General features: G+C 46.0%; 2 protein-coding genes across 2 annotated transcripts in view; one reads left to right on the forward strand and one right to left on the reverse strand.

Moving 5' to 3' along the window:
- The window catches only part of ASTN2 (astrotactin 2), an 804,644-nt gene that overhangs the window by 182,511 nt on the left and 594,194 nt on the right, over positions 1 to 27,939 (reverse strand). The window lies entirely within an intron of this gene.
- TRIM32 (tripartite motif containing 32) lies at positions 14,633 to 27,921 on the forward strand. The gene is made up of 3 exons (XM_054997821.1): positions 14,633 to 14,682; positions 20,247 to 20,317; positions 25,116 to 27,921. Exon 3 carries the CDS (start codon positions 25,169 to 25,171, stop codon positions 27,113 to 27,115), a length of 1,947 nt encoding a protein of 648 aa, XP_054853796.1. The 5' UTR covers positions 14,633 to 14,682; positions 20,247 to 20,317; positions 25,116 to 25,168; the 3' UTR covers positions 27,116 to 27,921.

Below are 27,939 nucleotides of genomic sequence, written 5' to 3' on the forward strand. Positions count from 1 at the left end.
ACAGAAGGCTACTACCATTGACAAAAGTTCTTTAGAAGAAGCTTAGACATTGCCCCAAGGCTATGTAGCACTTCAGCAACAGAGACTGCCAATTAGGGTGGTGATGATGATGATGATGATGATGATGATGATGAAGAAGAAGATGATGATGATGATGACAACGACGACAATGACATTTGATTTATATACCGCCCTTCAGGACAACTCAGAGCAGTTTAAAAAATATGTTATTATTATCCCCACAACAATCACTCTGTGAGATGAGTGGGACTGAGAGAGCTCTGAGAGAGCTGTGCTTGAGCTAAGGTCACCCAGCTGGCTTCAAGCAGGGGAGTGGGGAATCAAACCCAGTTCTCCAGATTAGAGTCCTGCCACTCTTAAAAACTACACCAAACTGGCTGTGTGTGTCTGTGCACGTGTGCATGTCTGTGAGTGCACGCACGTGTGCGCACATGTGTGTATAGCCTTCGGAAACTGCAAGGGAGCTTGGTCCTTATAACCTCACTATTCTATCTGGCTGTCAATAAAAGCAAATGTGACCTGGATCAAAAGCATTGCAGGAAGACTGCGTGAATTCCAAAAAGCCAATCTTTCACTGGGATTAAAGAAGGGTTAGTTACAGAAGATAAACAAAACAGGCCTACTGAAGGAAGCTTTTCTGAGTCTGAAGAGAAAACAGCCAACACAGATACAAGGAGGGGGAAGAAAAAATGGGACAGGTTATCAAAACGCAATACGCTCTTGAACGGTGGCTTGTGACCAGCCCAAGTTTCTGTAAAAGGGTGCTAGAATCAGAGAGGTAGGAGAATATCTACTGCCCCTCCTCTCGTATGATTTCTCCGCATCTGGCAGATTTAAAGTTTTTTTAAGAACAATACCCTTTACCTCCTGTGTGGATTTTATTTTACTCCTCATGTCTGAATTGGATGCTTACATTCTAGACAACAACAGTGTAAGATGAAATCGGAAGCAGAAGGCGGGTGGGGGGGAGGCGGCTTAGGAGGGGAGCTGAGAAGGACAGGAATGGACTGACCTAGGTCACGGGTAACGAATACAAACCACTGAGACTCTTTGTCAGTGGGTTGGTGGGCAGGCACTGCAAGTGGTCAGTATCCAAAATGAAACTTGGCCTGAACTGTGAGAGGGTGGGCTTCCCAGGGATATTCGGTACCCATACTTTCAAGAGGGGATGAATGCGAGCCACAGCTGGGCAGCTTTTTAAAACCCATTTGGGTGTGCACCTGGGATCAGACTTTTTGGAGCATCGGTAGAAACCCAGAAAGTTTATAAAGACAAGGTGTTTAATTAAGGGCTGGCTGTATAAGCCGTTCCCTTCTTTCCCCGTCTCTGCTCTGCTCACAAATAAATTGCATGGGAGAGGAGTTCTTTTTACAATAGTGCATGCAAGAGAAAGGAACTGATCCCCGACCCTGAAAGCCTTATCTCCCCTCAGTCTATTGGTCCAGGCACTTTTCTCTGTTTCTGACTCATTTCTGCAAATCAGAGCCAGGCAGGAAGAAAAGTGCTTGGATCACTTTTCCAAGGTAACGACAGGAGGTGACGTGGGGAAGAGCTCAACGCCCTTCTTCCACATACTCATTTTACAGTTATGCCCATGTACCAGTTCTGCAAGGAAATTGACGCAACCGTGATTTCAAACGTAATCCAAATCTCAAGGGAGTTTCCCTCAGAAAAGCAACTGCTAGAGAAATATTTTCAGTGCCCTTTCAACAAGTCCTCAGGGGAGGGAAGGCGGGTAGTCCACGGTAATGTCCCCTGCTGTGCCCTTACTGTCCCAACTTGGTGCACAGATGGAATAATTTCCCAGCAAATGCAATGGGCACAGGGAAGAAGGAGGCGGAATCAAAGGCACGAAGGGCCTGAACACTTTTAGGGCTTTATAGAGTAACATTGCACATTGTAAAACACGACACATCACCAATTAAGCTCAAACTCCACTCTGCTTCTCTCATCCATACACTCATCTTTCCTTCTGCTGCCGCAGATGTGGTCAGAAACATCTTGATGACTTATGGGATTCATTATTTTGTTTGTATTAAAGTATCTACAAGAAAATGGCAACAATGAAAAAAACAGACAATTGCTGTCCTTAACGTCAAATCTTCCATGGAAAGCTCTTCCAAGATTGCTCAGCTGGTTGAATGAACTGCTTTGCTTGCACGAGACTGGCTTATCAGTTTGCACAAACACACAAGAATTTATGATGCCAGTTCCAAATATTTTCCCATGAAAGATTAAAAGGGCATCCCTTGGTTCTGATTGGGTGCTCTCTTTAAAAAAAATGATACACAGAACCCTTCCATTTTCCACAAGTTCTAGACTATAATCAAACAGCAGAAAAGAGCTTAAAATGGACAGAACATCTCGAAAGACATTATAAAACAAAGGTATTACCAATGACCACACAAAACACCACTTTGAATAAAGCATGTCTAAAACCGCTGGTTGCAATGAGCTTACGTGTACTGAAAACTACACTGGACTGTGGTCCACATACTTTCCATATAAGTAGGACTTTGTGATGCTGATGGAGTCCTGTGTGATGTTTTGTGTACATTTGGAAGAAAAATGACGACTCCCAGATGTACAGTATAAGATGGACTTAAGGGGGAAAAAAACCTTGATTTGTATTTTACTTGGAGTTTTTTTAATGATTTGTTTAAACTTCATTGGGAGATGAATATCATCAAAGAAGACAAGAAGTGAGATTCCTCCCCCTTCTTCTTTGTGTTAGACTGTGGGAGAAGCCAACTGCAGGTCCCACGCCCCCTAGTGGTACTTTTCTTGGGAAATCACATTAACCAGACCCTGGAACTTTTGCCACAGATACTTTAATTAAATAATCTATAATGCATTAAATAAACAAGCAGCCTCCCTCCAATCAAAAATCCAAACAAGAGGCCACACAGAGGTAAAATACGTAGTTCTGCACAACCAGGCAAAACAAAAACAGGCTTGCAAAAAAATTGGGGAGGATGGGAATGAGGGGGTTAAAAGTACCACAAACAGTAACAGTGGCATCGGTGAATGTGCAAACATCCTCATTGACTCACTCACAAGCCTAGGAGATAGAACAAGATGGGTAGCCGTGTTAGTCTGTCTATAGCAGTAGAAAAGGGCAAGAGTCCAGTAGCACCTGCAAGACTAACAAAATTTGAGCTTTTGTGAGCCACAGCTCTGTATCTGAATAAGTTAACTGTGGCTCATGAAAGCGCATACCCTATCACAAATTTTGTTAATCTTATAGATGCTTCTGGACTCTTGCCCTTTTCTACTGTTACAAGCCTAGGAGTGTGGCTGGATTCAGCTTTATTGGTGGAGAAAGAAATTAATACAGCTGCAAAAAACACATTCTATCAACTTTACTTAAGTCAGAAAAAGATGCCCCCTCCCTTGATTCAACCCCATGACCACCATTCACACCAGTGCAAAATTTTCCACCAACACCTCTGCAAACTGGCTAGACGGTGAAGTAATCAGAAAGCTTTACCTGGATCTGAAATCTGAAATTCTCAGTTACAGATTATTAGAAAGAAGTTGATGAGGAAAAATGCCTCTCTCTCTCTCTCTCTCTCTCTCTCTCTCTCTCTATATATATATATATATATATAGGATGAACAGATTTGGATTAATGAGTACAGGTCGCCTCATCCTACACCCTTGAAGGACATTGTATAACTGGAAAAAGTGCAGAAGAAAGACAATCAAAATGATCAAAGAACTGGAGCTCTTTACTGTGGAACTAAACTAAAGACAACTTGGTGTGTGGGGGGGGGGGGACAGACGAGGCTTAAAAACTTATGCTTGGCATTGATAAAGTGCCAAAGAGAACTTTTCTTCACCTTTCATAACAGAATACGTGGCTACCAAATGAAATGGATGGGCAGTAGATTTAGATTTTCAAGTGGCTAACAGTGTTTTTGAGAACCATGCCGCAAGGATAATATCCCTTGTATCACAATCTGATTGATTCTAATATATATTTGTGTTTGCTCGGCTAAAAGCAGATCTTCACACAATTACATTATGGAACTCGCTGCTACAGAATGTGGAAATTCATGAAAAATTGGTCCACTATGAGCTGCTAGCTCCTTCCAAGGCTAAACAGAACCTCCAAGTCCAGAGGAAGATTACCTGTCCATACCAATTCCTGGGGAAGGGAGGCACGCAACAGTGGAAGATCGTGGTTTGTAACTTCCCAGAAGCTAGCCATTGCTGGAAACAGTACAATAAGACAGCTGATCCCATGTTCAGCTACTAGCCGAGCTCAACCCTTGCTCTGTTCTAGAAGTACTCTTCATAATTTGTAAAAGAGCCTCTAAAGGGAAGCAGAACGCTAAATGTGAGCAGGCATAATGCATAATAGTAAAGAGTCCAGTAGCACCTTTAAGACTAACCAACTTTATTGTAACATAAGCTTTCGAGAGCCACAGCTCTCTTCGTCGGATGCATCAAAAGAGAGCTGTGGCTCTTGAAAGCTTATGCTACAATAAAGTTGGTTAGTCTTAAAGGTGCTACTGGACTCTTTACTATTTTGCTACTACAGACTAACATGGCTAGCCCCTCTGGATCTATGGCATAACACATGAAACTGTGTACTAAGAGCTCAAAATGGTCATGAAGCGCACACACCTCAGTCTTGAGTTTCTTTCAGCTGGGGTGTATTGTGCTTCAGGGTGCTTTCTGTAAGTTTCTGCTGCCCTCCAGTGGAGCTTTGGAGCGATGGCCACAGGCGAGGTGAGCGGGGGAACACAAATAACTTCCTTTGCAACTCTGGGGACCAGGAGATGCAGCTGTTTGGAATCACCAGAAAAGCCTCTTGGGCAGGCAGAGATTGTCTGCTGTGCAAGAGCTCAGATTCCCAAACAGCATAAACTCTACATGAGGAGAGATACGACAGAAGCCTTTGCTATGATCCTAGCACAGCAGTAAAAGACGTCTCGTGGCAGGGCGATGGGAATGCGCTCTGGCGAAGCAGTTGCAGCACCAAGGGCAGCTACGGGCATCTTCTGTCATGTATAACTGCACAGATATACAATCTACATGATTTAGGGAGAAACCGAATTTTACCACAGAAACCAGCCATACATGGTACCAACTGGCTGGAGTCACTGGGATAGTTCAGCAGCACTTTAAAGGCTAATTATATTTGTTGTGGAGCAAGAACTGGGACCAATGGCACCTTAAAGAGCAACTAGATTTCCAAGGTATGAGTTTTCGAGAGTCAAAGCTCCCTTATTTTTATGAGCCGTGGCTCATTTTGACAGATGCAGAGCGTTCATCCGAAACTGCAGTCCTTATTATTATTCTTTTTTTAAAAAAAATGGTGGCTAACATGACCAGTTCCATTCTGGAGTACAGTCAAAACCTCCCTCTTTCCTCTTGTACCCTGGTATGTAAATATGAAATTCTTTTACTACCCAACCACAGAGGCCACAAACTCCTTTTCCTCTTTTGCCTGTTATAGTTCGGAAAGATTTCCTCCCTGACTAGGCCGCTCCACTTTGGGGCTATGAAGGGGCCTCACTCACTGACAGTATCTCCACAGTTTTCCAGTGTGTTATTCAAAACTTACCATCTTACACACATCGGGTATCTGAATCTCATTTGCATAGTCCCAGCTAATTGGCTATTGGGCAGAGTTCTCTCTCGTATTGGACCAAGCGTCTTTCTCCTCCTACCCAAACCAAGGGGAGGAGCTGGAATTTTCAAATTCAGGTTAGCTTCTAGAGGAAGGTGTGGGGGGCACTAGCTAAGCAGGGCTTGACTGCCCATTTCTCTTGCTGGTTCCCTGCTTTTGAGGAAGCAAGCACCTGACTCCATTAGCAGCACGAGAACTGCAGGGCACAAGGATTCTTTGGGTTTTGCCCTGTTAAGCAGTCAGTGTAGGACATTATTATAGTATATTAATTGGGAGGGGCATTTTTGAAAATTTCTTGCTTGCAGCGTAGCAACTGGTATTATGAGCCTGTGCCCCCAAACTGAAAAGGTATGATCACCCTCTTTCCTAGTCTGCAACATGAAATAATACTGGCTTACCGTATAGGATTGCTGTAAGGAGCATAACACAACAACACGTGTGAGGGTGGTCTGAATACTGAAAATGCAACATAAAGGGAAAGTATGATTTCTTATGAAAATTCTGGTTTTCTTTAAAAACAAAACTCTATTTTTAAAACTTTCTTAAAATTTATAATTCCCTGCCTAGGATTTTTCATAGTATTTTGCCTACCATCATCAGTCAAGAGTAGCTGGGTTTGCCACCAGCCTTGATAATATTAGGTCCTGTGGATCCTTCTATAAAAAGACAATAAAACTCTGTGCTGGTTGGCTGGAGAGGATGGCAGAAATGGCAGGGTGTTATATATGCTTGACTCTTAGCTAAGTCAGAACAGCTGGGAAAGTGAGGCAAGAGACTAGGCAAGGAAGGGTTGTTTCTAGCCAGTTTGGTGTAGTGGTTAAGCCAGTTTGATGTAGTGGTTAAGAGCAGCAGGACTCTAATCTGGAGAACTGGGTTTGATCCCCCACTCCTCCACTTGAAGCCAGCTGGGTGACCTTGGGTCTGTCACAGCTCTTCTAGAGCTCTCTCAGCCTCACCCACCTCACAGGGTGATTGTTGTGGGGATAATAATAACAGACTTTGTAAACTGCTCTGAGTGGGCATTAAGTTGTCTTGAAGGGCAGTATATAAATCGAATGTTATTATTATTGAAAGTACAAGATTCAGAGAAGCAGTGATAGAAGTGAGGGGTTCGCTCACTGAGCCATAGCTCATCTTTGGTCACATGAGCCAATTCACACATTTCGTTACATGAGCCATGATGATGATGATGATGATGATGATGATGATGATGTTGTTGTTGTTGTTAGCGCACCAGCTCTGTCTTGGTGGTATATAACTAAAATGTTGTTGTTGTTGTTGTTGTTGTTGTTGTTATTGGCAGTCACTAACCCACATCCCCCTTCTTCTCTGAAGCAGTATTTTTGTATATTTTAACTGAGTCTGCTTTTAAAGGTCTGATGGAAGCACAAATGATTGAAAAAATGCACACATGGTCTATTAAAAAGTAGACGTCCCATCCTAAGCAGTGTGGGCGGGAGGGTGGGGGGAGGGAGAAGACTGCCAAGTTAGTATTCCATTTGCTGCCCAATAAACCTGTCAAATGGTTTGTGAAAGCTGGGTGAAGTGTGGCCCATGCGGTGGGAAAATTAAAAACACACACAGACAGAACAGAGCAAGTCCTGATTCAGTATGCAAGTCTGCATACACCCCGACATGAGCAAGAATGTCTCCAAGACTCAGGGCGTACTGAGCATCTGTTGAACTAATTCGGCAAACCAGACGTCCAGATTAAAGGGCAACCAGAGAGTCCAAAAGCATTGATGTAGAATAGGGAGGGGCCACGGTTCTGTGGCAGAGCATCAACTCGGCGCGCAGAAGGTCCCAGGTTCAATCTCTGGCACCTCCAGTTAAAAGGAGCAGGTAGGAGCTGATGTGAAAGACCTCGGCCTGAGACCTGGAGAGCCACGGCCAGTCTGAGCAGACAATACTGATCTTGATGGACTTATACTTGGATTCCATATAAGGCAACTTCATGTCCTTCTGTTTAACAAAGTTTTTTTGCAAACTGCTGCTCACTCCCTAGAGCAACCATGGAGGAAGCCGATATAGGGAAACAACCTTCATGACCCTTCCATCTTTTTAAATATGCCTTTGAGCACAAAGATATCAGGATGACAAAAATGCCCAGGCTGTCCTCCTTCCCGCTCCTCTCTACCTGAGTATTTGTGTGTGAAGTTGTAGATCCAGAGGAGTTAGCCGTGTGAGTCTGTAGTTGCAAAATAGTAAAGAGTCCAGCAGCACCTTTAAGACTAACCAATTTTATTGTAGCATAAGCTTTCGAGAATCACAGTTCTCTTCGTCAGATGCATGGAGGGCAGAAAGAAACTGGTCAAATATTGAGGAGGAGAGGGGAGGGGAGGAGGGGGAGGAGGGATGTAAACAACTCCTTTGATATGGAGATGCAAACAGCTCCTTTTGATGTGGGGATCAGTTTGCTTGTGTAAAGGTTCAAAGGAGCTTGCCGTGTTAGTCTGTAGTAGCAAAATCAAAAAGAGTCCAGCAGCACCACCAAGACTATACAATTCCACTGCAGCACAAGCCTTCGATAACCACAGCCCTCCCCGCCAGATGCATCTGACAAAGAGAACTGTGGTAGATCCAGAAGAGTTAGCCGTGTTAGTCTGTAGTTGCAAAATACTGAAGAGTCTAGAAGCACCTTTAAGACTAACCAACTTTATTGTAGCATACGCTTTCGAGAACTACAGATTTCGAGATGCATCCGATGAAGAGAGCTGTATTTCTTGAAAGCTTATGCTACAATAAAGTTGGTTAGTCTTAAAGGTGCAACTGGACTCTTTACTATGTGTGAAGTGGAATCACTGCCCTCCTCAAGGAAGTTAAATTCACAGGGTGTTTTTTTTTCCTTTTCTGATTTAGGGTGAGGAATTAAGTCTCCTGACTTGGGGCACGGGTGGGGTGGACAGCTCCCCAAAAGCAGACTGAAAGCAAAGCCCTTGGGCCAGGTCTTGGTTGACGTCAGATTCAAGCATGCAAACTGCTAAATTTAGCAAGTAACATCCCTTCTGTTAATAACGTGAGCCCTGTGGCACATCCTGACCAGAAAAAGGCTTTTAACTTATCCCAATAAAGCTTCATAAAAGGGGAAGGTTAGGTCACTTTTATAAGGTGCTATTTCTTTGGAGACCTGCAAGATGCACACAGGGACCTGCCTGCCTGCTCGCTTGTTAAGTTCACCCAGAATGGCTTATTAAGGGCTGGATCACAGCCCTATTCGGCTTAGATTCTACCTGGACAGGGCCTCGCTTGTGGCTGCCTTTCCCCCTTGGAGTTTCATTAAACAGGTTTGGAAAGCTGGCTGTATGCCAATAAGACAGCCAGTGCTTGTGCAAGGGTTGGGGGGGGGGCATTCTCTCATCTGAGCTGCATTCCAAGAACCCCTCTTTCCAAAACCGCACACATACCTTTTCTCAAACAGAAGGGCAAAGAGCTGACATTCCATAGGATGCCTGCGGTTTATGGAGCCATTTTGACAAAGCCGTGCCTGCCTGAATCATTTTGTTAGTATGAAAACAAGAGGGGTCGAGGTGACCCAAATGTCTCTGCTAACAGTTCCTTTGTCGTGTTATGGATTTGAAGTCTCTGCTACCCTCCAGCCTGCAAAAGAATTTCATCACTACTATTGAACATGTTTAAAAAAGATTTTTTGCATAGTTTCATCAAAAGGTGACCTTGTTCAACCGTCAGCTGCGGCCTCTTATTTTCCTGGCTGCAAAACGCTGTTTTTGATCTTTTAAAGATCCCTAAATGGTCAGGAACGGGGATAGTTTACGACTCCTTTCCTCTCCTACATACTTAACAGATCAAACTCTGTTCCCTGTTCTCCCTGCAGCTGAGGCTCGGCAGGTGTCTATGCAAGAGAGGTTCTTCTCGGCAGTAGCGCTTTGGCTGTGGAATTCTTTCTCGGCAAGGAGGCCCCAGTACTTGGTTGTTTTTCTAGTTGGCAAAGTCCTGGTGGTTTCACAGGGCTTTGGAGCTGAGTGGAATACTGTATTCAGGGCTTTTTTTCTGAGAAAAGAGGTGGTGGAACTCAGTGGGTTGCCCTTGGAGAAAATGGTCACATGGCTGGTGGCCCCGCCCCCTGATCTCCAGACAGAGGGGAGTTGAGATTGCCCTCTGCGCCGCTCAGCGCAGCGGCGCGGAGGGCAATCTCAACTCCCCTCTGTCTGGAGATCAGGGGGCGGGGCCACTAGCCATGTGACCATTTTCAAGAGGTTCCGGAACCCCATTCCCCCGCGTTCCTCCTGAAAAAAAGCCCTGACTGTATTTATTGGATTGCTGGAATTCCCCCCCCCCTCCCAATTGTGGCTTCATTTATAATTTTATTCTTAGTTTAGTATTCATTACAAAAACCCTATGATACTATAAATCCTAGGTTGTTTTAGACAGAAAGGTATTTTTCTAAAGAAGCAATTAGCAAATAAATGCCCAAGGGACAAGGCTGAGAGTTTTCCAGCACAGCATGAAATATCAAGATTTCTCGCTCTGGTACCAGGTAAAGTCACCAAGAGCGTGCTCACTTCAGCAATCTTATCACACTTCCTTTCTGTTAGAGGATTTTCTCATGTGCTACATCCTACTTCCACGATTGGGGGCTCGCTCTGCCACCACCTCAGTAATGCTGACTCTGTACAACTGTACGAATGCACCAACACGACTCAAATGTTATACATTGTGTCACAGAGGTCAGAGAAAGGGCAGAGGATCGCAGAGTAATCATGTTTTGGGATTTAACGGATGGCTGAAAATTAGCACAAAATGTAAGGCAAGGGAGTCTGTATTGCAAAGGTGCAATAACAAGTAAATATTGAGGTGAGGGGGAGAACAGGGGAAAAAATGGTAAGAAACCAGAGAAGGGAAGGTAGAAACAGGGCCATATATGATGGCAAGATCCATGCGTATTTATTGCTGTGCTTTCCAGGTCATGGGGAAAATGGAGTGCCGGCCTTTTTTAAACTGAAAACATAGCATGCAGATGAGGGGAGCTAGACCCTGCCACTGGGAGATGAGGGGAGCTAGACCTTGCCACCCCTCGCCCCATTTTACTCTGCCACTCTTCCTTGTTTGAGGCGTTTTACTGCTGATATCTAAACCAGGCTGGGAACAAAATGCCTTTGGAGAATGGATGGAAAGGGTAGAGTGTTTAAAAAGCAAGACTCCCTATTTCATATGTAAATGGGAGAACAGATGTGCGGATAAATTCACATCTGCTGTCTGGCCCCCAAGCTTGGGTCCAGGTCAGTTGCAAAGGATTGTAGCACTTAATGCATTTAGCTGGCTTCAACGCACAAGAAATATCCTGAAGGATATTGACGGCAAAACAGAAAGGCAGAAAATGGTGAGAAGGAGCAGACACAACCCAGGTTGCTGTGGCGTTTGGAAAAGAATTGGGTGGGATGGTACCAGCCTGGGCATGCAGCGCCCCTGCTCTGTGAGGGGGCATTTAAAGGCACCAAGTTTCAACTGATGCTCTGCACAGGCATGGAACACTATGTGTGCACCTGTACAGAGACCACGGGCAGCAACAGCAGGCACTAGACACAGGATGTGGCGTGGATTGTGTCACCTTCATGGGAAATGATCAGAAGACGCCACCAACTGGATGCCCCATGACGGACATTTGTGTCTGGAGATGGGGACTCCTGCTATCCAGGGGAGGAGTAGCCACCTACACAGATGGCCGCCTTGCCCTTAATGCTGATCAGCGATGTCTGGATGGGGCAGACATGAAGCAAGAGCTGGGACTCCTGCAAAAGTACAGCGCGATCAACAAGGTCTACACATGTTGTCAGGCTTTCTTCAAAAGGGACCCGAACGGCAGCTGAGGAGGACAATTAACCTCCCTGCTCCTGGCTGCATGGATGGACATCAAAGGAAGCAGGAGGTAAGTGCTGTAAACCCCAAGCTGAGATCAGAGGGAGGGAGCACTTAGTATATGTGGTGCCAAAGTCAGCATGAGGGAGGGAACAGTGTTATTTTGGATTGGCTAGAACTGAGAGTTAACCTGTCACTTATTTATTTATTTATTTATTTATTTATTTATTTATTTATTTATTTATTTATTTATTTATTTATTTATTTATGGTCCACTTTTCTCACTGAGACTCAAGGCGGCTTACACAGTGTGAGATTAGTACAATCAGTATCAAGAATAATTGCATAAACAATGTCACAGGGTAAATAAACATAAGTTTACAAAGACATAACATTAGCAAGCATCCAATACAGGGTTGAAATGCTGAAACAGAACATAATCAATTCTAGGTCTGACATAGGAGCACATATTTAAAGCAACAGATAGTATGTAAGGCAACATAGTGGGGACTGGTGAAGTCTATGGGTGAAGTCTATGGTCCCTAACTCATTAGCGGAGCATGTGAGACCCCTCCCTACAATACAAAAAGCTTTTTTGAATAATTCGGTTTTGCATCATTTGCAGAAAGCTAGGAGAGTTGGGGCTCTCCTGACCTCCTCAAACAGGCTGTTCCACAGGGTAGGGGCCATCACAGAGAAAGCCCATGTATGGGCTGCTGTTGATTTTTGCCCATGTGCAGGGGGACACCTGCAAGAGCCCCTGTTCAGATGAGTGAAGTTGCCGTGGAGGAATAGGGAGCGAGGCAGTAGGTATGCCAGACCATGGCTGTGAAGAAATTTGTATATGATAACCGATACTTCGACCTGAGCACGGTAACTGATAGGTAGCCAATGGAGTGACTGCAGAATGGGGGTGATGTCCATGCTCCTGCTCGCTCCAGATAACAATCATGCTGCAGCGTTTTGCACCAACTGGAGTCTCCTAGTTAACTTAGATGGGAGACCTATGTATAGTGCATTACAATAGTTAAGTCTTGCTGTTACCATAGTATGGATCCAGGTGGCCAGGTTGACCACATCAAGGCAAGAAGCCTCTTACAAGTGATACCTGTTCAAACCTTCTACTGGGTCAAAGGCCTCTAGATCCATGCAGATGAGAGAGAACTGCAGGATAATAACTCACGATTGTGTTGTTGTTTGTGGAATGCCCTATGCCTCTGCAAGGAGGAGGAGGACACAAACTACATTGCCCAGAAGCAGGCAGGTGTCTTGCTTTCCTATATATGACTGCAAACTTTATAACAATATTTATATGTTCATTTTGTTCGTAGGGGAGGAAATATGAGAATGTGACTGCTGTATTTTCTTTGGAAAAAGCGAGTGTTTGTTCTCAAGTGGAGGCAGATGATTAAGGAAAAATAAATGAAGCGGGTGTTGCTTCATCCGAATAGGAACAAGCTGCTGAATTAGTTACAACGCTGGCAAACACTGAAGGTACAGAGAGAAAACTTTAATGGCAGGTGATAAACAGCTGCAGATGGAGGGTTTGGAATCTCACAGTGTGTGTGTGTGTGGGAGGAAAGCAGTATCCTTTCAGCCAACTGTGCACCCATTATACAGACTGGGTAAGAAACACAAACAGGATGTACTAACAAGATGTCCAGTCCTTGTTTTAATAGGCACACACTCCCCACCCCACAAGGCTCAAAAAACAAAATCATGTAACCTTCCCATCCCTCATTCTCCATACTGTGTGTATGCAAACATGGAATTTCCTGGAGATTTTGAGGGCGGAGTCTTTGGAGGGATCACAGCAGGATATGATGCTCTCCAAAGCAGTTATATTTGTGTAGTTTGGAGATCAATTGTAATTCTGGGAGATCTCCAGGCCCCACTTGGAGGTTGGCAACCCTTTCTAGAAATAGACAAGAAGTATATGAGACACAGCTGTGGGGAATCTCAACCTCATCCCCCCCCCCACACACACACAAACTGCAAATTGTGAACCCTAGCATTGCCAGCTCCAAGTTGGGAAATTCCTGGATATCTGGGGGGTGAAACCTGGAGAAAGTGGGGTTTGGGGAGGGAAAGGACCTTGGCATGGCATAATTCCAGAGTCCACCCCCAATAGTAGCCATTTTCTCCAGGTGAACTGATCTCTGTGGCCTGGAGATAGGGTTGCCAGCTCCAAGTTGGGAAATTCCTGGAGAAACCTGGAGAAAGTGGGGTTTGGGGAAGGAAAGAACCTCGGCATGGCATAATTCCATAGAGTCCACCCCCCAAAGTAGCCATTTTCTCAAGGTGAACTGATCTCTGTGGCCTGGAGACCAGTTGTAATTCCGGGAGATCTCCAGCTACTTCCTGGAAGCTGGGAACCCTACCTGGAAACCAGTTGTAATTCCGGGAGATTTCCAGACACTACCTGGAGGCTGGCAACCCTACCCCTCCGCTCAACCTGAATGAGCCCTCAGAACTGGATAGGGGGAAGCAAATCAATCCCCCCCCCAACACTTTTTACTTAATTTGTAGCTCTTCCTCCAAACATGGGTTTCCAGTCTCCAAGCGGGGCCGGAGATCCCCCAGAATTACAACTGCTCTCCAAACTAGAGAGATCAGTTTGCCTGGAAGAAATGGCTGCTTTGGAGAGTGGACAGACTCTATGGCATTATCATGTGCTGAGGACCCTCCCCAAACCTCGCCCTCCTTAGACTTATCCCTCAAAGCTCCAAGAACTTCCAAACTTGGACTTGACAACCAATAATGTATGCATTATTCCAGCAAAGTAAGCCCATCTGTTCTGAAAACTGAGGCACCCCTGTCCCGGCCCCCAAATCCTTTCGATACGGGACAGGCTCTCTCCAGTGTAAGAGAAACTCTTGACAACACAACTGTTCCAGCGCCAAAGGAAAAGAGAACCATCAAACCGAATCCTGTAAAAAGTAGCTCTTTATTGATTTATTTTTTAAATCTGATTTATTTTTTAAATCTGGGCTGGAGACTCGAACTCGCAGTCCACGGACCCTTTTCCGGAAGGGTGCGGGGGTAAACGACACCTCATTCTCGCAAGGGAAACTACAACTCCCACGATGCCCCGCGAAACGGGAACGCACGAGGGAGGTGCCGGGGGGAGGCGTGACCGACGCTCTCGCGCAGGCGCGCTGTGCCGTAGGAACAAAGGCTGCTGCAGCTGCAGGAGAAAGCGGCAGGTAGGGAGGGGCTCTGCTTTGGGGGGTGGGCGGCGGCCACGGGCCACTTTAGTGGACCCCCTCTACACACCCCCACACCCCCCGCGGCGGAACAGTCAGCCGTCTCAGCAGCTTGCAGCAAATGGCCCTTCCGTCCTGGGCTGCGTTGCTAAAGCAGTCGTTGCTGCAAGGAGTAGGCTGTGGATTGCCGCTGCACATAACGGTGCAACCCCCGGCTCGCCGCTAGCAGAGTGACGCCCCCCCCCCCCCCGATCTCCCTTTTGGCCAGCACGGATGCACCAGGCTCTCTAATGCATGCAGCCCCGCCGATCCTTCCTGGTCTTCCCAGCTGCGTAGCATTCGCACCCCCCCCTCCCCCCAAAAAGCTGGCATCCAGGCCACCCAACGTTGCCTCTGCCTAGAGGTCTGTGCAAGATCCATTTCCTCCTGCAGCAGAATGTTGCCACGGCGACGGTGTGAGCCACCCCACCCTAGCAAAACCCAACCATCTCTGGGAACCTAAATACTGTTGGGTCTTCCTGCCGTTTCAAGAGGTACAGCCAGTCGGGTCATATGGCTATATATTTCACTTTAAAATCCCAAGGAGTTCCAGGTAGCATGCGTGGTTCCCCTTGCCCTCGTTTCATTCTAACAACAACCCTGTGACGTGGGCTAGGCTGAGACCATGAGTGGCCCAGGGCCATTGACTGAGATTTGTGGCAAAGTGGGACTGTGAGCCTGGGTTTCTCTTGTCTTATTAAGACACTTGAATCACTACACCCACTTGCTAATTATTGGCCCAGATTCTGAACGCAGTCAGCACCTCCATAAGGGCAGACACCGGGATTGCCCTCACACACCCCTTAGGAATACCATTTAAAAAGAATCCTTCCTCACCACATTTAAGAGAGAAGACCTGCCACATATACCCAAACACCCTCAATGCCAGCCTGTAGTCCACTGGGCTACATTTTCTAACCCCGCCACGTGTGGAATTCTGCAGGCCTGGAGTTCTTCCCATACGGAACTACAAGCATTTCCCATCCGAAGCATGCTCTTCTCATTGCAAACACCGCCTGAAATGCAGCATAAAAGTCTCCCAAGAGTTGCAGCACAATGAATTCTCCTCTCCTGCCCTCACATAAATAAATACAGCCCTTAAACTAACCCCATGATGATGGCTGCCCAGGTTTGAGCAAACATCCTAAAGCAGATTTGTAGGTTTGTTCAGTGGTAGAGCATCTGCTTGGCATGTAAAAGGTTCCACGTTCAGTCCCCAGGTTCGAAAGGACCAACAATAGGTAATGTGACAGGCCTCTCTGCCTGAGATGCTTGAGAACTGCCCTGAGATCCTTGAGAACTAGTCTGAATAGAAAGTACTGACCTTGATGGACTCAATGTGTTCATGTGTTGTGTAGATTTCACCCCAAGTGGCTTTTTCTGAGCATTCTAGAATGGAATCTACTCTTCCTGACCTGAACTGCACAAAGCCTTTACTTCAGAGGTGCTTGCATGCTGGTTTCTCTTGGCCCCGATCCTGCAACATTAACAGCTAGGATAAACAAAGTGTTGGCCTCTGATGCTCTTCCTAGCAAAGTGAAAGCGATACTAAGAAACTTCAGCTGTTACTTCCACGTGTCAGGTTGCTGTTAAAAAATCAGGAACAGTTTATTTTGTTGGCAGCTCCTGAGGCAAACACCTTTACAGCAGACACTGTCCCTTGTTTTAAAAGAATATTCTTCATTCGTGTGCAGGTGAGGGGGGAGGGCACAGTTCAAGGCCATCGTTCCAAAATTGTACCCCTCCCAATTTTCTGTTAAAATGTTTGCCACAGACCTTTGGTCTGCTTTGTCACCAACACACAAGCAATGCCTTGAGAACAGCATTTATCACTCACTGTTCTGAAGCACAGCCCCTAGAGTGCCCCCCCCAACTCTCAGACATGTTTGCAGAAGTACTGTTTGTAACAGAAAACCTCTGTCAACACAGCCAGACATACATAAGTCCCTTGCAGCTGGGAAACTAGAGGTTACACATCAAAGGACTGAAAAAAATAGATTAATCTTCTCAGTAAAGTCAAGGTTACCTTGAACACTGTTTTGCATAGCAGGGCATGATTGCATTCCCTCCTCCCCCCCCCCCCCAAAAAAAACCCTGGGCGACTCACTTCTTTTGAATCGAGTCTGTTCACCCTGACAGTAAGCTATTTCACACTGTGCATGCCTGCCATGCCAGCGAACCAGTGCAAGGGCTAACTGCTTTGGAGGGTAACAGTTCCAAGGTGATTCTCAGAGTTTCATTTCTGAAGCTTTTCAGAATGACTATAGATTAGGACCTTCCTTAGAATATACAATCTGTAACTGTGTCACCTTAACGTAAGAATGAGACTCCAGAGAGGAAGGGGTGAGAAAGGGCAGCATCGCCCTTTCTAATTCTCTATATTCTGTTCTGCAAAGGGTCACGGAGTTGAATGGGATGCTACCTAGTCTTAACTCACACCGGTTCCCAGGTTCTCTTTAAGCTATTGGGCTGCTTAAAAATGTAACACTGACCCATAGAGGTATTGTTATTATTGTCAGCCGTTCTTACTGCATTCCCACCCCCATTAACCTTGGTGATGTCGCACTCACCAGGTTACACTACAGAATTCTGTGTCAATCCAGGGGGGGGGGAAAGCTTGTGTGATTTTTACATATGTGCCTGGCCTAAATTCCAAAGGAATGGCTGGGAGGGAATGTAATGCAGTGCCCTTAGGGAACTGAAGCTGGTAGGGGGTCAGTGCCTTTATGGGGGTCCTCTGGCGAACTCCTTGATGCACAGTGCCTTGAATTCCACAATAAAAGGAAGGTGGGATTTAAACAGAATACATAATAAAAAAGCACTTCACCGATCAGTGCGCGGTGGTTGAAAGAAACCTTCTCTTCCCTTGACTTTAATCACCTTGATTACAAGTGAGGCAGGATGGTTAAAGGATGTTTAATGTTAACTAATTCTCAGGAAATTACCTGGGCATGAGTGGAGAAGGGTTTCCACAAGCTCCCTAGGGCAGCTTTCTTTTCCGGTGTTTCAGCAGAAGAATTATTTTTACCCAGCCGAAACCTGGCCCGCTGCAGCTGAAAAACCCATCACTTGTATTTGTGTTTTAGGAATTCTAGTTAACGTTAAAGAAATCATATATGAGAAGGGAACGGAAAAAATGGTTGAGCTACACATTTTGGCAAAGTCCAACATTCCCTCTTTGTTGAGAGGGACTCCATCACTCCATTCCAGCAACCTTGGCAGCAGGTCTCTGCTCTCTTTGCAGAAGACGCACCAAAGTGGGATCTGGAGTCACAAACAACAGATGTAGAAGTGGTTTGGGGAATTCCGCCCGGTATCATGTGAGGAATAAACATTTATATCCTGCTTTAGAATAGTCAAAGCGATCCATCTATATTGCTGTGTTACAATCCTTACAACGACCCGTTAAGGTAGGGCAATAGTATTATCTCCGTAGAGTAGATTCAGAGAACAGAGGTTGATGGAAAGTGGCTTGCCTGAGGCCACTTGATTTTTAAACTTGGCACTTCATGATCTGTACCTTATAGTGTAATCCCAAGTTTTATACCTTTCTAAGCCTTTTTCACACACACCCCAACCCGGACTTTGAAAGATGTTACTGTATTGAGGATTGAACAGTTTGTCTCTTAGCTACTATGCTACACGAGTTTGTGGATTGCTCCTTGAATTATATACATAACCTCACCTCAGAATGTACATATAGATAAAGACTTAGGAAGGAGAGAAACCTGCTTGTCAGAATTAGAAGAGCATTGCCTTGATTAGAGTCCATTATATTGAAGTGTAAATTGCAGGAGGAGGACCGTTTTCTTTCTTGCAAGCCTCCTATCGGGATTTAGAAAGGGCGTCTGGGGATACAGTTAAAAGACATTCTTTGTGCAGCTTAGTCTGCAGTGTAAGGGGGTAAGAAAACGTAGCCGTCAAGAGTTGAAAACGAAAGTGAAGGAGAAAGGCAGAGCTTTTCTTGTTTACTCAGCCGAACCATGCCAGAACCCAGCCTTAAGAAGAGCGAGGCTGTTGACAATCGCACCTCCCTCTGCTATTGCATAGTTGGTTCTTTAAAGAGTGAGAGAGGAAAGGTCTTTCTTCGGTATTTCAGGGAAAGGACGGAGCTGAGGGAAATGGGAGGGTCCTGAAGCGTGGCTTGCCGAGCTCTAGAAAGGTGCCCGAAGTTTAGGTTGGGGCATTCTGAACCTAAGCATGCTGGCCTTTGATTTCTTCTTGCTCCGAAGCTCTGAGGCAGTCTCTTTCTCGCTCCCAGGTGTCCTGCCTAAATCACAGGTGCTCGCAAGGTGCCTTTGCTAGATTTCCACTGTTCTGTTAGCAAATGGCTTTTCTGTGTTTACAGAGGGCTCCAACTGTATCAAGTCCTTAATACCGTTTGCTTTATTTCTATGTTCGTGGGCACTTGTCGTTTAATCACTCTGTCACCTGCTGTATCACAGCCACAACTTTGCTAAGCAGTTTTCTAGAGTTCTCACAGTTCACAGATGCTCACAGATGGGCTGCCTCAGCTGAGAAATGTGCTTTTCACTAGTAATCCTAAAGAGAATATTTTTGCACCTGGAAGCCACTGTTGCTTATGATGAGACCACGTGTAAATACTTAATTTTTATTTATTTCTCAAAACTTTGGGACCCCCAACCCCTTAATTTTGTACATTTGCACCTGGCCTGTTACACTGATGTAACACCCAAGATTCCAAGTTGCTAGAAGACAGCTGACTGCTCTAGTTTTGAGAGAGAGGGTCAAACGACATATTGTATTTTGGAAACCAGGTTGCCATTAAAGATCAGCAAAGTGACAGGGGGCGGGGAAGGGCATAGAAACGGAAGGTGTACTTAAGCATTCCTGTGGTGCAGTGGTTTCCCTCTGCAACCTGCTCACCCCAGAAATACAGCAAATATGGGGTGGTGGTGGTGGTGGAATAAGCTAGAGATGTGGGCAGGGGGGGAAGCTACATTTGCTTCCTCTGTCAACGGATTTTCCTCTGCTAGTTGTACCTTTCCTCCAGCACTTTGCCAAGTAAGCTCAGACCAGACTGGGGTCTGCCACCAAATGTTTTGTCCGGTCCTGGACTGTGATGTCCTGGAATTTAATTGTTCACAAAACCAGAGCAGTGAACACAAAGCATACAGAAGTTCCAGTCAAGTCAAACCATCATTCTTTGCAGTCCTGGTAGTTTATACTTAGTGTACACATCTACAATCAAAATTAATTATGTTTATGTGTTTGGGTGTGTGTGGGGTATATAAGAAGGAAGCTATACTCCAATGGAAGTTTATCTAAATAGGGGCCCAGCAAGATAACCGAATCAAACGAATGCAGTTCAGACTCACTGGGAAAGCAGTATGAGTTTTGAAATGTTTGAGACTGGTTTTTATTTGGATTTAAATTTCCCCTGATAAAGAGATGAGTGCAGTGTGAAACATGCTTAATGTTACTTGGGTTGTAAAGAAATTAAGGGGGGGATCTCTTAATTTGTTCCTTCACAATGCTTTTCTTTTGTGCCTTTGTGTAACTAGGGAATTGCTGCTGTGTGCAAAATACAACTGGACCTGTTTGGGTACATCTGCAAAAATCCACCAGGAACAAGGTATGCGTTGGCCCTAACTCTTGCATGAAATGTCCCCCTGGCATGCATATTTACGATGCGATTTTAGTATGAGTTGGGAGGGAGCAGGGAATGAGATGACACTGTTGAGTGAGTTCTGCAAACTACAAATCTGCCTTGTTAAAACCACCAAAAGTTTATTGGAAGCAACTAGATTTCTCCCAAACTTTGTTAGCATCTGTCCTCCTTCCCTTCAGATCACTTGAGGATTCCCCTGCAGTTCTGAATATCCAAAGTTTCTTAGGCATTTGCTCAGCAGAAAGGACACAGCAAGTCTTGTATAACTTGACATCCGATAAATGCATTTTAAGGAACGGAACCTTTGTTTTCAGGAAAACGTCTTTGATTTAGCACTTCCCTGCTTTTGGGAGGGGGTGCTAGTTTGAGGGGCTTGTCTGACCACGTAAGCACAAAACGCTCATAGATTTCAAATTTTTGTACACATTTTGTACACAAAGATAGATTTCAAATTTTTGTACACATTTTGTACACAAAGACAGACAAGTTCCAAAGTCCCCAAATGTAGTTTCCTAGTGCTTGGGGATGTGTATCATCAGATCCTCTTTACTAGCGGGTGAGAGAGTCTTCGGTATTCACTGTATAAGCCTGTGCTTAGGTTTTATCACACCAGCAGCTGCCAGTGAGGGCTTGGTTGATGGAATGCTCCTCTGTGCAAAAGGTAATACAATTCCAGGCATATGGAAAAGGAGCATGTCAGACAGAAAACTGTCCGAGAACAGTTCTCTTTATCTCTCCAGTTTTCTACATGCAGGGGATTCGTTCTGTGACGGACCATTGAGTTAAGACCCTCCCCCCCAACTGTAATGGCTCAGTCCCGATGCAGGCTTATCATCTCGGACAGAACCAGTCAGACTTCTAACATTTGCACACACAGCCCGGCAGAGGAATTCATACGAAGCTGCCAGTGTGCACATTCCTATCTGTTGGAGGAAGGCACTGTTCACCTGGCTGTTGCTTTTGCCATCTTTCTGCAAATGGCAAAGTAAGGTCCTTTCATACGTTGCATTTTAAGGGTTACACACTGCGAACCCATGGTAGAGATCTGCTAAACCTATCTCTGGTGTGGCTGGTTGTGCATATATTGCCAGGTGATCAGCTCAGGATAAAATCTATATTTCACCTTCAGATGTCAAGTGTTTTTGGCAGGTTCATGCAGTTGGCCTGCAGTGTGTGAAGCCGCTCGCAGCAGGGTGAAGCCACAGGAGAAAGGCAGACTGCCTGAATCATTCTTTTGAATGTGTCTTGCTCTTCCCCGTCTTCAGACTGGGAGGGAGAGAGTTACAATCTATAGGCATTTTCTTCCCTTCCCTTTTACAGTCAAAACATTGCAATTCAGCTGAGGTACAAAAGACCATGGCTATCACATAATGGCTTAATGATACCAACCCTTTTTTTGTCTGTGTTCTTTTTCAATGGTTGGCTGCTTTGAAGAAGACACAGCTGGAATCCTAAAGATGGGGAATGTTATACAGAAAAGGAGTGTAGGAAAAAAAATGGTTCAAGGGATCTGGACAACAATATGTTCTCATTAGATTGCCCTGTTATGTGCAAAGAAAGCCAGCTGTTACCAGACCGTTCAATAGAGTTAGAAAGCGAAATCACCAGCATTTTACTGACAGGCAAGGTCTGGGAGGACTGGGAAATGAAAATGCAAGGGTTTTTTTTTTTTTTTTGCAGGGACACTTAAAAAAAAAGATGCATCTGATTAACTCCTGCTGTGCCAGCACTAGTTGGCACATGGCTGCTTTGCTTTAGCACAAAGCCTGCTAGATACTGACTGATCTCTCTCATTTCCACTAATGTCTGTGCCTTTGGATAATTATTTTGCTTTACTAATATCCAAGGCGGTCGACTTACACCCACACAGTCCCTTTCGCTTGTTGCTATCATCACATCTGAATCCCAGTCTCCATGGTTGGCCTTGATGTCCTGAGGCACAGCATTATCTGGTCTGTCAGCGTAGGAGCGCTCTTAAATTTTCCTACTTCTCAGAACTGTACAAACCCACGGATTTAAATATACCACCGGCACTCTCGAGCTCAGCATGTGCTGTTGGCTGGCAGCAGTTCTCCTGGGTCTAAGGCAGAGAAAGTGGGACCGTCTCTGTACACACCACGAGCCGGACGGTGGCCCCGCACAGTCACACCAAACACGAGAGTCAGCTACCCCGAGCGAAGGTGATCCAGTCACCAAAGTCTGTTAGATTTTCTCCTTACTAGCCATTGTAGTTCTCATTTACTCAGAAACCTGCAGCTGAAGATCTTGATTATTTTGAATCAAGTCCCTCAAGGACTTAAAGGTCACTGTAGTTCAACAGAAACCTTTCAAAAACAGAATCCAAGGGGGAGCTGCTGAATTGGAATTCATATGTAAATTTGACTCAGTCAGGCTTGGATTGAATAGGGACTATGGATGGTTATCTCATTATCAGAAGTAACTGATTTCATTATTGGAAGCTACTGATTGCATCTACTCCCCTCTCCACCTATATATCTCACGAGTTTCTTCTTACCCTCCATGTATCTGACGAAGAGAACTGTGATTCTTGAAAGCTTATGCTACAGTAAAGTTGGTTAGTCTTAAAGGTGCCACTGGACTCTCTACTATTTTGCTACTACAGACTAATATGGCTAACTCCTCTGGATCTCTTTCCCCTCTCTGATACCCTTCCATACCTCTACAGCTTCTCTCTTTTCCACATTCTTTCACGTAGTTTTTCTTTTCATCACAGCAGGATAAAAATTGAGTTATCTAGGAAGGGAACTCTGTCTCAAAAGCTTATACCCTGAAAATCTTGTTAGTCTTTAAGGCTACTTCTATCCTGCTGTTCTACAGCAGACCAGCACAGCTACCTACCAAAACCTTTTCATCTCAGACTCTTTAGGTTCATCCCCACACACTGGCCATTGTTGCCCACCTTTCCTTGGTCCGCTGCTTTATTTATTTACATAATTTATACTACACCTTTCTCTCCAACAGGGACCAAAGCAGCTTATATCCTTCTCCTCTCCTCCATTAGTTCGGCGGAGAGTATGCTGCTGGCCCAAAGTCACCCAGCACACTTCCGTGGCAGAACAGGATGCAAACCTGAGCCTCCCAAATCCCAGTCCAACATTAATCACTATACCGTATTGGCTCCAGGCTTTTCACTTTCTAGAGCCATGTTGCTGTTTTTTCCCTACTCGTTCTTTCCTAGCCTCTTCTGCCTGCCCTCCTCTCTCTACGACTGGGCAGCTTAGCAAGTAGCAGCTGGAGACCCGTCTCCCTGCCTACCTGCCTTATTGTGACATTAAGGTCAAACACGGGCAGATCCTTCGTCGCAGCCGTCACAGAATCCTTTCCAATCCCTACAGAGTGTAACTAAATTATTTAATGCAATGAGAGAATGTGAGTTAGCAGCGTAGCTTAGGACTGGACAAGCATAGTTTGATGTAAGTCAGCAGCCGGCATCCACCAATCCAGAAAGCCACAAACCAGAAACTCACTGCAAGCAGACTGCGATGTGCACAGCACACAAGGGGAAGAGAGAGTTCAGTATGATATAAAACAGATAGGTCATAGGACAGATTCTGGCCCTCCTCAGTTGAAATAACAACATTCTGTTTGAGTCAGACATTCTTTTCCAAATTGTGCATTCCTTGAGGCAGGGACCCTTTTTTTGTACTCTGCTATGTGCTGTCCCTGATGATGTTCCATGTTTGGACAGCAAAATCATGGACCATACATCCAACACATGTCCAGCATTTTTTCTATGAAGTGTGACACTACTACCTTCCTTCCCATTAAGGCTGGTTTAACAACAGTTAAAACATTGCACATGACCTTATTGGTTGCTGGGTATTTTTTGCTTTCGTCTGAACCTAATGAGGTTTCATTTGCTGAGCTTTAGGGTGAAGGGGTCACCTGGGACCCCCTCCCACGTGCACTGTCTTAAGTCCTGTGAAAGAAAAGCAGAACATAAAATGCATAAATGTCTGTAACCCACACCAAGCCAGAAAGATGTAGCCAGAGATTCAAATAGAAATGGAAGAGCAGTAGCAAAGAAGGGACGAGGCTTGAGTATGGGTTGGCGACAGGCACTGGGGTGTACAGAGACAGGAGTTTCTCGCATTAGTGTTAATCTTCTGCACTTTGCACCCAGGCTCCATCAGGATAACTACAGCATATTGTAGCTGATTTGCATTACTGCTCCCACACTCTGCCTGGACCCCTTCCCTTTTCCACTCCTCGTATCTGGCAAAAGGAGCTTTATTATTATTATCTATTATTATTTTTATTATTATTTATGTCATTTATAGTCCACTTTTCTCACTGATACTCAAGGCGGATTACACAGTGTGAGATTAGTACCGTCAATTTCAAGGACATTTCCTTGAAATTTTCAAGCTTTGACTTGAAAGCTCATGCCCTGGGAATCTAGTTAGGCTTTAAGGTGCTACAGAACTCGAATCTTGCAAAAGGAAAGGTCCCTTGCTCTGGCCCACAGAAGCTCCTCTTTAAAAAAACAACACTTCAGTCATAGAACGTTTAGCAAACATTACCTTAATCTCCATTCCCCACCCCACCATGGGAGTCAGTGACACCTCCATACACACACAAAAGAAAGTCTGCTATTTTGGTACTGTGATGGGATACACCCGACACACGCCTTAAGTAGCATCTCCCTGTTGCACAGTAAGCCAGCCTGATTCAGAATGGGGAAAAGCTTAATTGCAGCCATGAGGAATACAGTTTGTTTTCCTTCTCTTTCCTTGAACAGGACTGGGAAGCGCTGAGATAAATGCCATTCGCCTTGTCTTGTTTGCCCACGCCATGGCCGCTGCCCCTCACCTCAACTCCGATGCCCTTCGAGAAGTCCTGGAATGCCCCATTTGCATGGAGTGCTTTACTGAGGAACACCTGAGGCCAAAGCTCCTGCACTGCGGGCACACCATCTGCAAGCAGTGCCTAGAGAAGCTGCTGGCCAACAGCATCAACGGGATACGCTGCCCCTTCTGCAGCAAGATCACGAGGATCACAAGCTTGGCCCAGCTGACCGACAACCTGACCGTGCTGAAGATCATAGACACGGCGGGGCTCAGCGAGACGGTCGGCCTTCTGATGTGCAAGGCCTGTGGCCGGCGGCTCCCCAAGCACTTCTGCAAGAGCTGCAGGTGGGTCTTGTGCGAGCCGTGCAAAGAGGCTGACCACACGCAACGGGGGCACGGGGTGGTGGCCATCAAAGAGGCAGCCGATGAAAGGAGGAGAGAGTTTGGGGCCAGGCTCGGGCGGCTGCGGGAGTTGATGGGAGACCTTCAGAAAAGGAAGGTGTCCTTGGAAGGGGTTTCAAAAGACTTGCAAGCCAGGTACAAAGGAGTTCTGCAGGACTACAGCAAAGAGGAGCGCAAGATCCAGGAGGAGCTAGCCAGATCCCGCAAGTTTTTCACCAGCTCCCTCTCGGAAGTGGAGAAAGTGAATAACCAGATCATGGAAGAGCAAGCCTACCTGCTAAACATCGCGGAAGTACAGATAGTGTCACGATGTGACTACTTCCTTGCTAAAATTAAACAGGGGGACATAGCCCTCCTAGAGGAAGAGGGTGAGGAGGAGGAGCCCGAACTGATGAACAGCCTTCCAAAAGAATTGACTCTGCAAGAGGTGGAGCTTCTCAAGGTGGGCCATGTTGGACCGCTGCAAATTGGGCAGGTGGTGAAAAAGCCTCGGAGCATCAACGTGGAGGAATCGCTGATGGAGACGGCAGCGTCGGCCTCGGTGTCCTTTCGGGAGGCGGATCCGGTCCCAGAAGAAGCCACCTCATTGCCAAATTGTTCTTCCCCAGTCAAGCCAAGGATAACAGAGGCAGCTGCCAGTATACAGCAGTGTCACTTCCTCAAAAAGATGGGCTCCAAAGGTAGCACGCCCGGGATGTTTAATCTCCCCGTGAGCCTGCACGTTACCCCACAAGGGGAGGTGTTGGTGGCTGATCGTGGCAACTTTCGAATCCAAGTCTTCACCCGCAAGGGCTTCCTGAAAGAGATCCGCCGAAGTCCCAGCGGCATCGATAGCTTCGTGCTTAGCTTCCTCGGGGCTGACCTGCCCAACCTGACCCCCTTGTCCGTCACCATGAACTGCCACGGGCTAATTGGGGTGACGGACAGTTACGACAATTCCGTGAAGGTGTACACGATGGACGGACACTGCATAGCCTGCCACAGGAGTCAGCTGAGCAAGCCGTGGGGTATCACAGCTCTCCCTTCGGGACAATTTGTGGTGACGGATGTGGAAGGGGGAAAGCTTTGGTGTTTTACAGTGGACCGTTGTGTCGGGATAGTGAAATACAGCTGCCTGTGTAGCGCAGTCCGCCCCAAGTTTGTCACTTGTGACAGTGAAGGGACTATTTACTTCACCCAGGGGCTGGGTCTGAACCTTGAAAATCGCCAGCATGAGCACCACCTGGAGGGAGGGTTTTCTATTGGTTCTGTCGGCCCAGACGGGCAGCTGGGGCGGCAAATCAGCCACTTCTTCTCGGAAAACGAGGACTTCCGATGCATTGCTGGGATGTGCGTGGATGCCCGGGGGGACCTGATTGTTGCGGACAGCAGCCGTAAAGAAATCCTGCATTTCCCCAAAGGAGGGGGCTATAACATCCTAATCCGAGAAGGACTCACTTGCCCCGTCGGCATCGCCATCACACCCAAGGGGCAGCTGCTGGTTCTGGACTGTTGGGATCACTGCATTAAGATCTACAGCTACCACTTGAGGAGGTATTCCACTCCATAGGAGAAGGCCTTGTCCCCGTTTCCAGATTCTTGTGGGATCTCTCAGCAGGCAGGCTGATAACAGTGCCATATTTCCAAACAGACTGTGCCGCCGTGGCTGTCGTATTTTGTGTGTGCTTAGAAGAAACAGTAGAGTGTGTGTGTGTGCCCCTGCCCAGTGCAAGTCTTTGTAAGTGAAGAATGCTGTTGAAGGGGGTGGGGAAGCGCTACACAAGCAGACATCCTTCTGAACCCCACCAGACCCTCATCCTCCTTCCACCACTGCATGTTGATTCTGCAATAAGTGCTCAAGGACTGGTTCCTTCCTTACAAGGCTCCATTGCCTAGCCGCCTCATTGTGGCTGTCGGTAGCGCTGTCACACAGTCCATCCAACCCTCACAATTTTCTGATTATACTGTTGTAGCCAATCCCGTCACAAGAGGACTTCCGTACAACTGCAGCTTAGAAGCAAACACAAAACCATCCCGTCCCCTTCAAGTAGTGAACTCGGTCCATTTTGTTTGACGTGAAGTACCCCTGCTGCAGCCGAGGAAAAATGAAGCAGAGAACTGCCCTCCTGGTAGCAGAAGAGTATTTTTTCCCCCAGTGATGACTTGGGGCATATATTGCAACTAGGCTGGGAAAGACATGAAAGGGTTGCTGGGTGGGAAAGAAAGCCCTACGCAGGGTGGAATCGATTGGGTTTTGTTTGTTATTTGCAACTGTGTTGTCTCTTGTCTGGAAAATGTCTTGAAAGGTCATGTTTCTAGTTGATGCTCCGCCAGGGGAGGGAGAAATTGGAGTAAACAAGCTGAAATGTGACAAATTATATGTCTACCCGTGCA

Source organism: Eublepharis macularius, chromosome 14 (genome assembly GCF_028583425.1).
Source record: "Eublepharis macularius isolate TG4126 chromosome 14, MPM_Emac_v1.0, whole genome shotgun sequence".
Taxonomy (NCBI): Eukaryota; Metazoa; Chordata; class Lepidosauria; order Squamata; family Eublepharidae; genus Eublepharis; species Eublepharis macularius.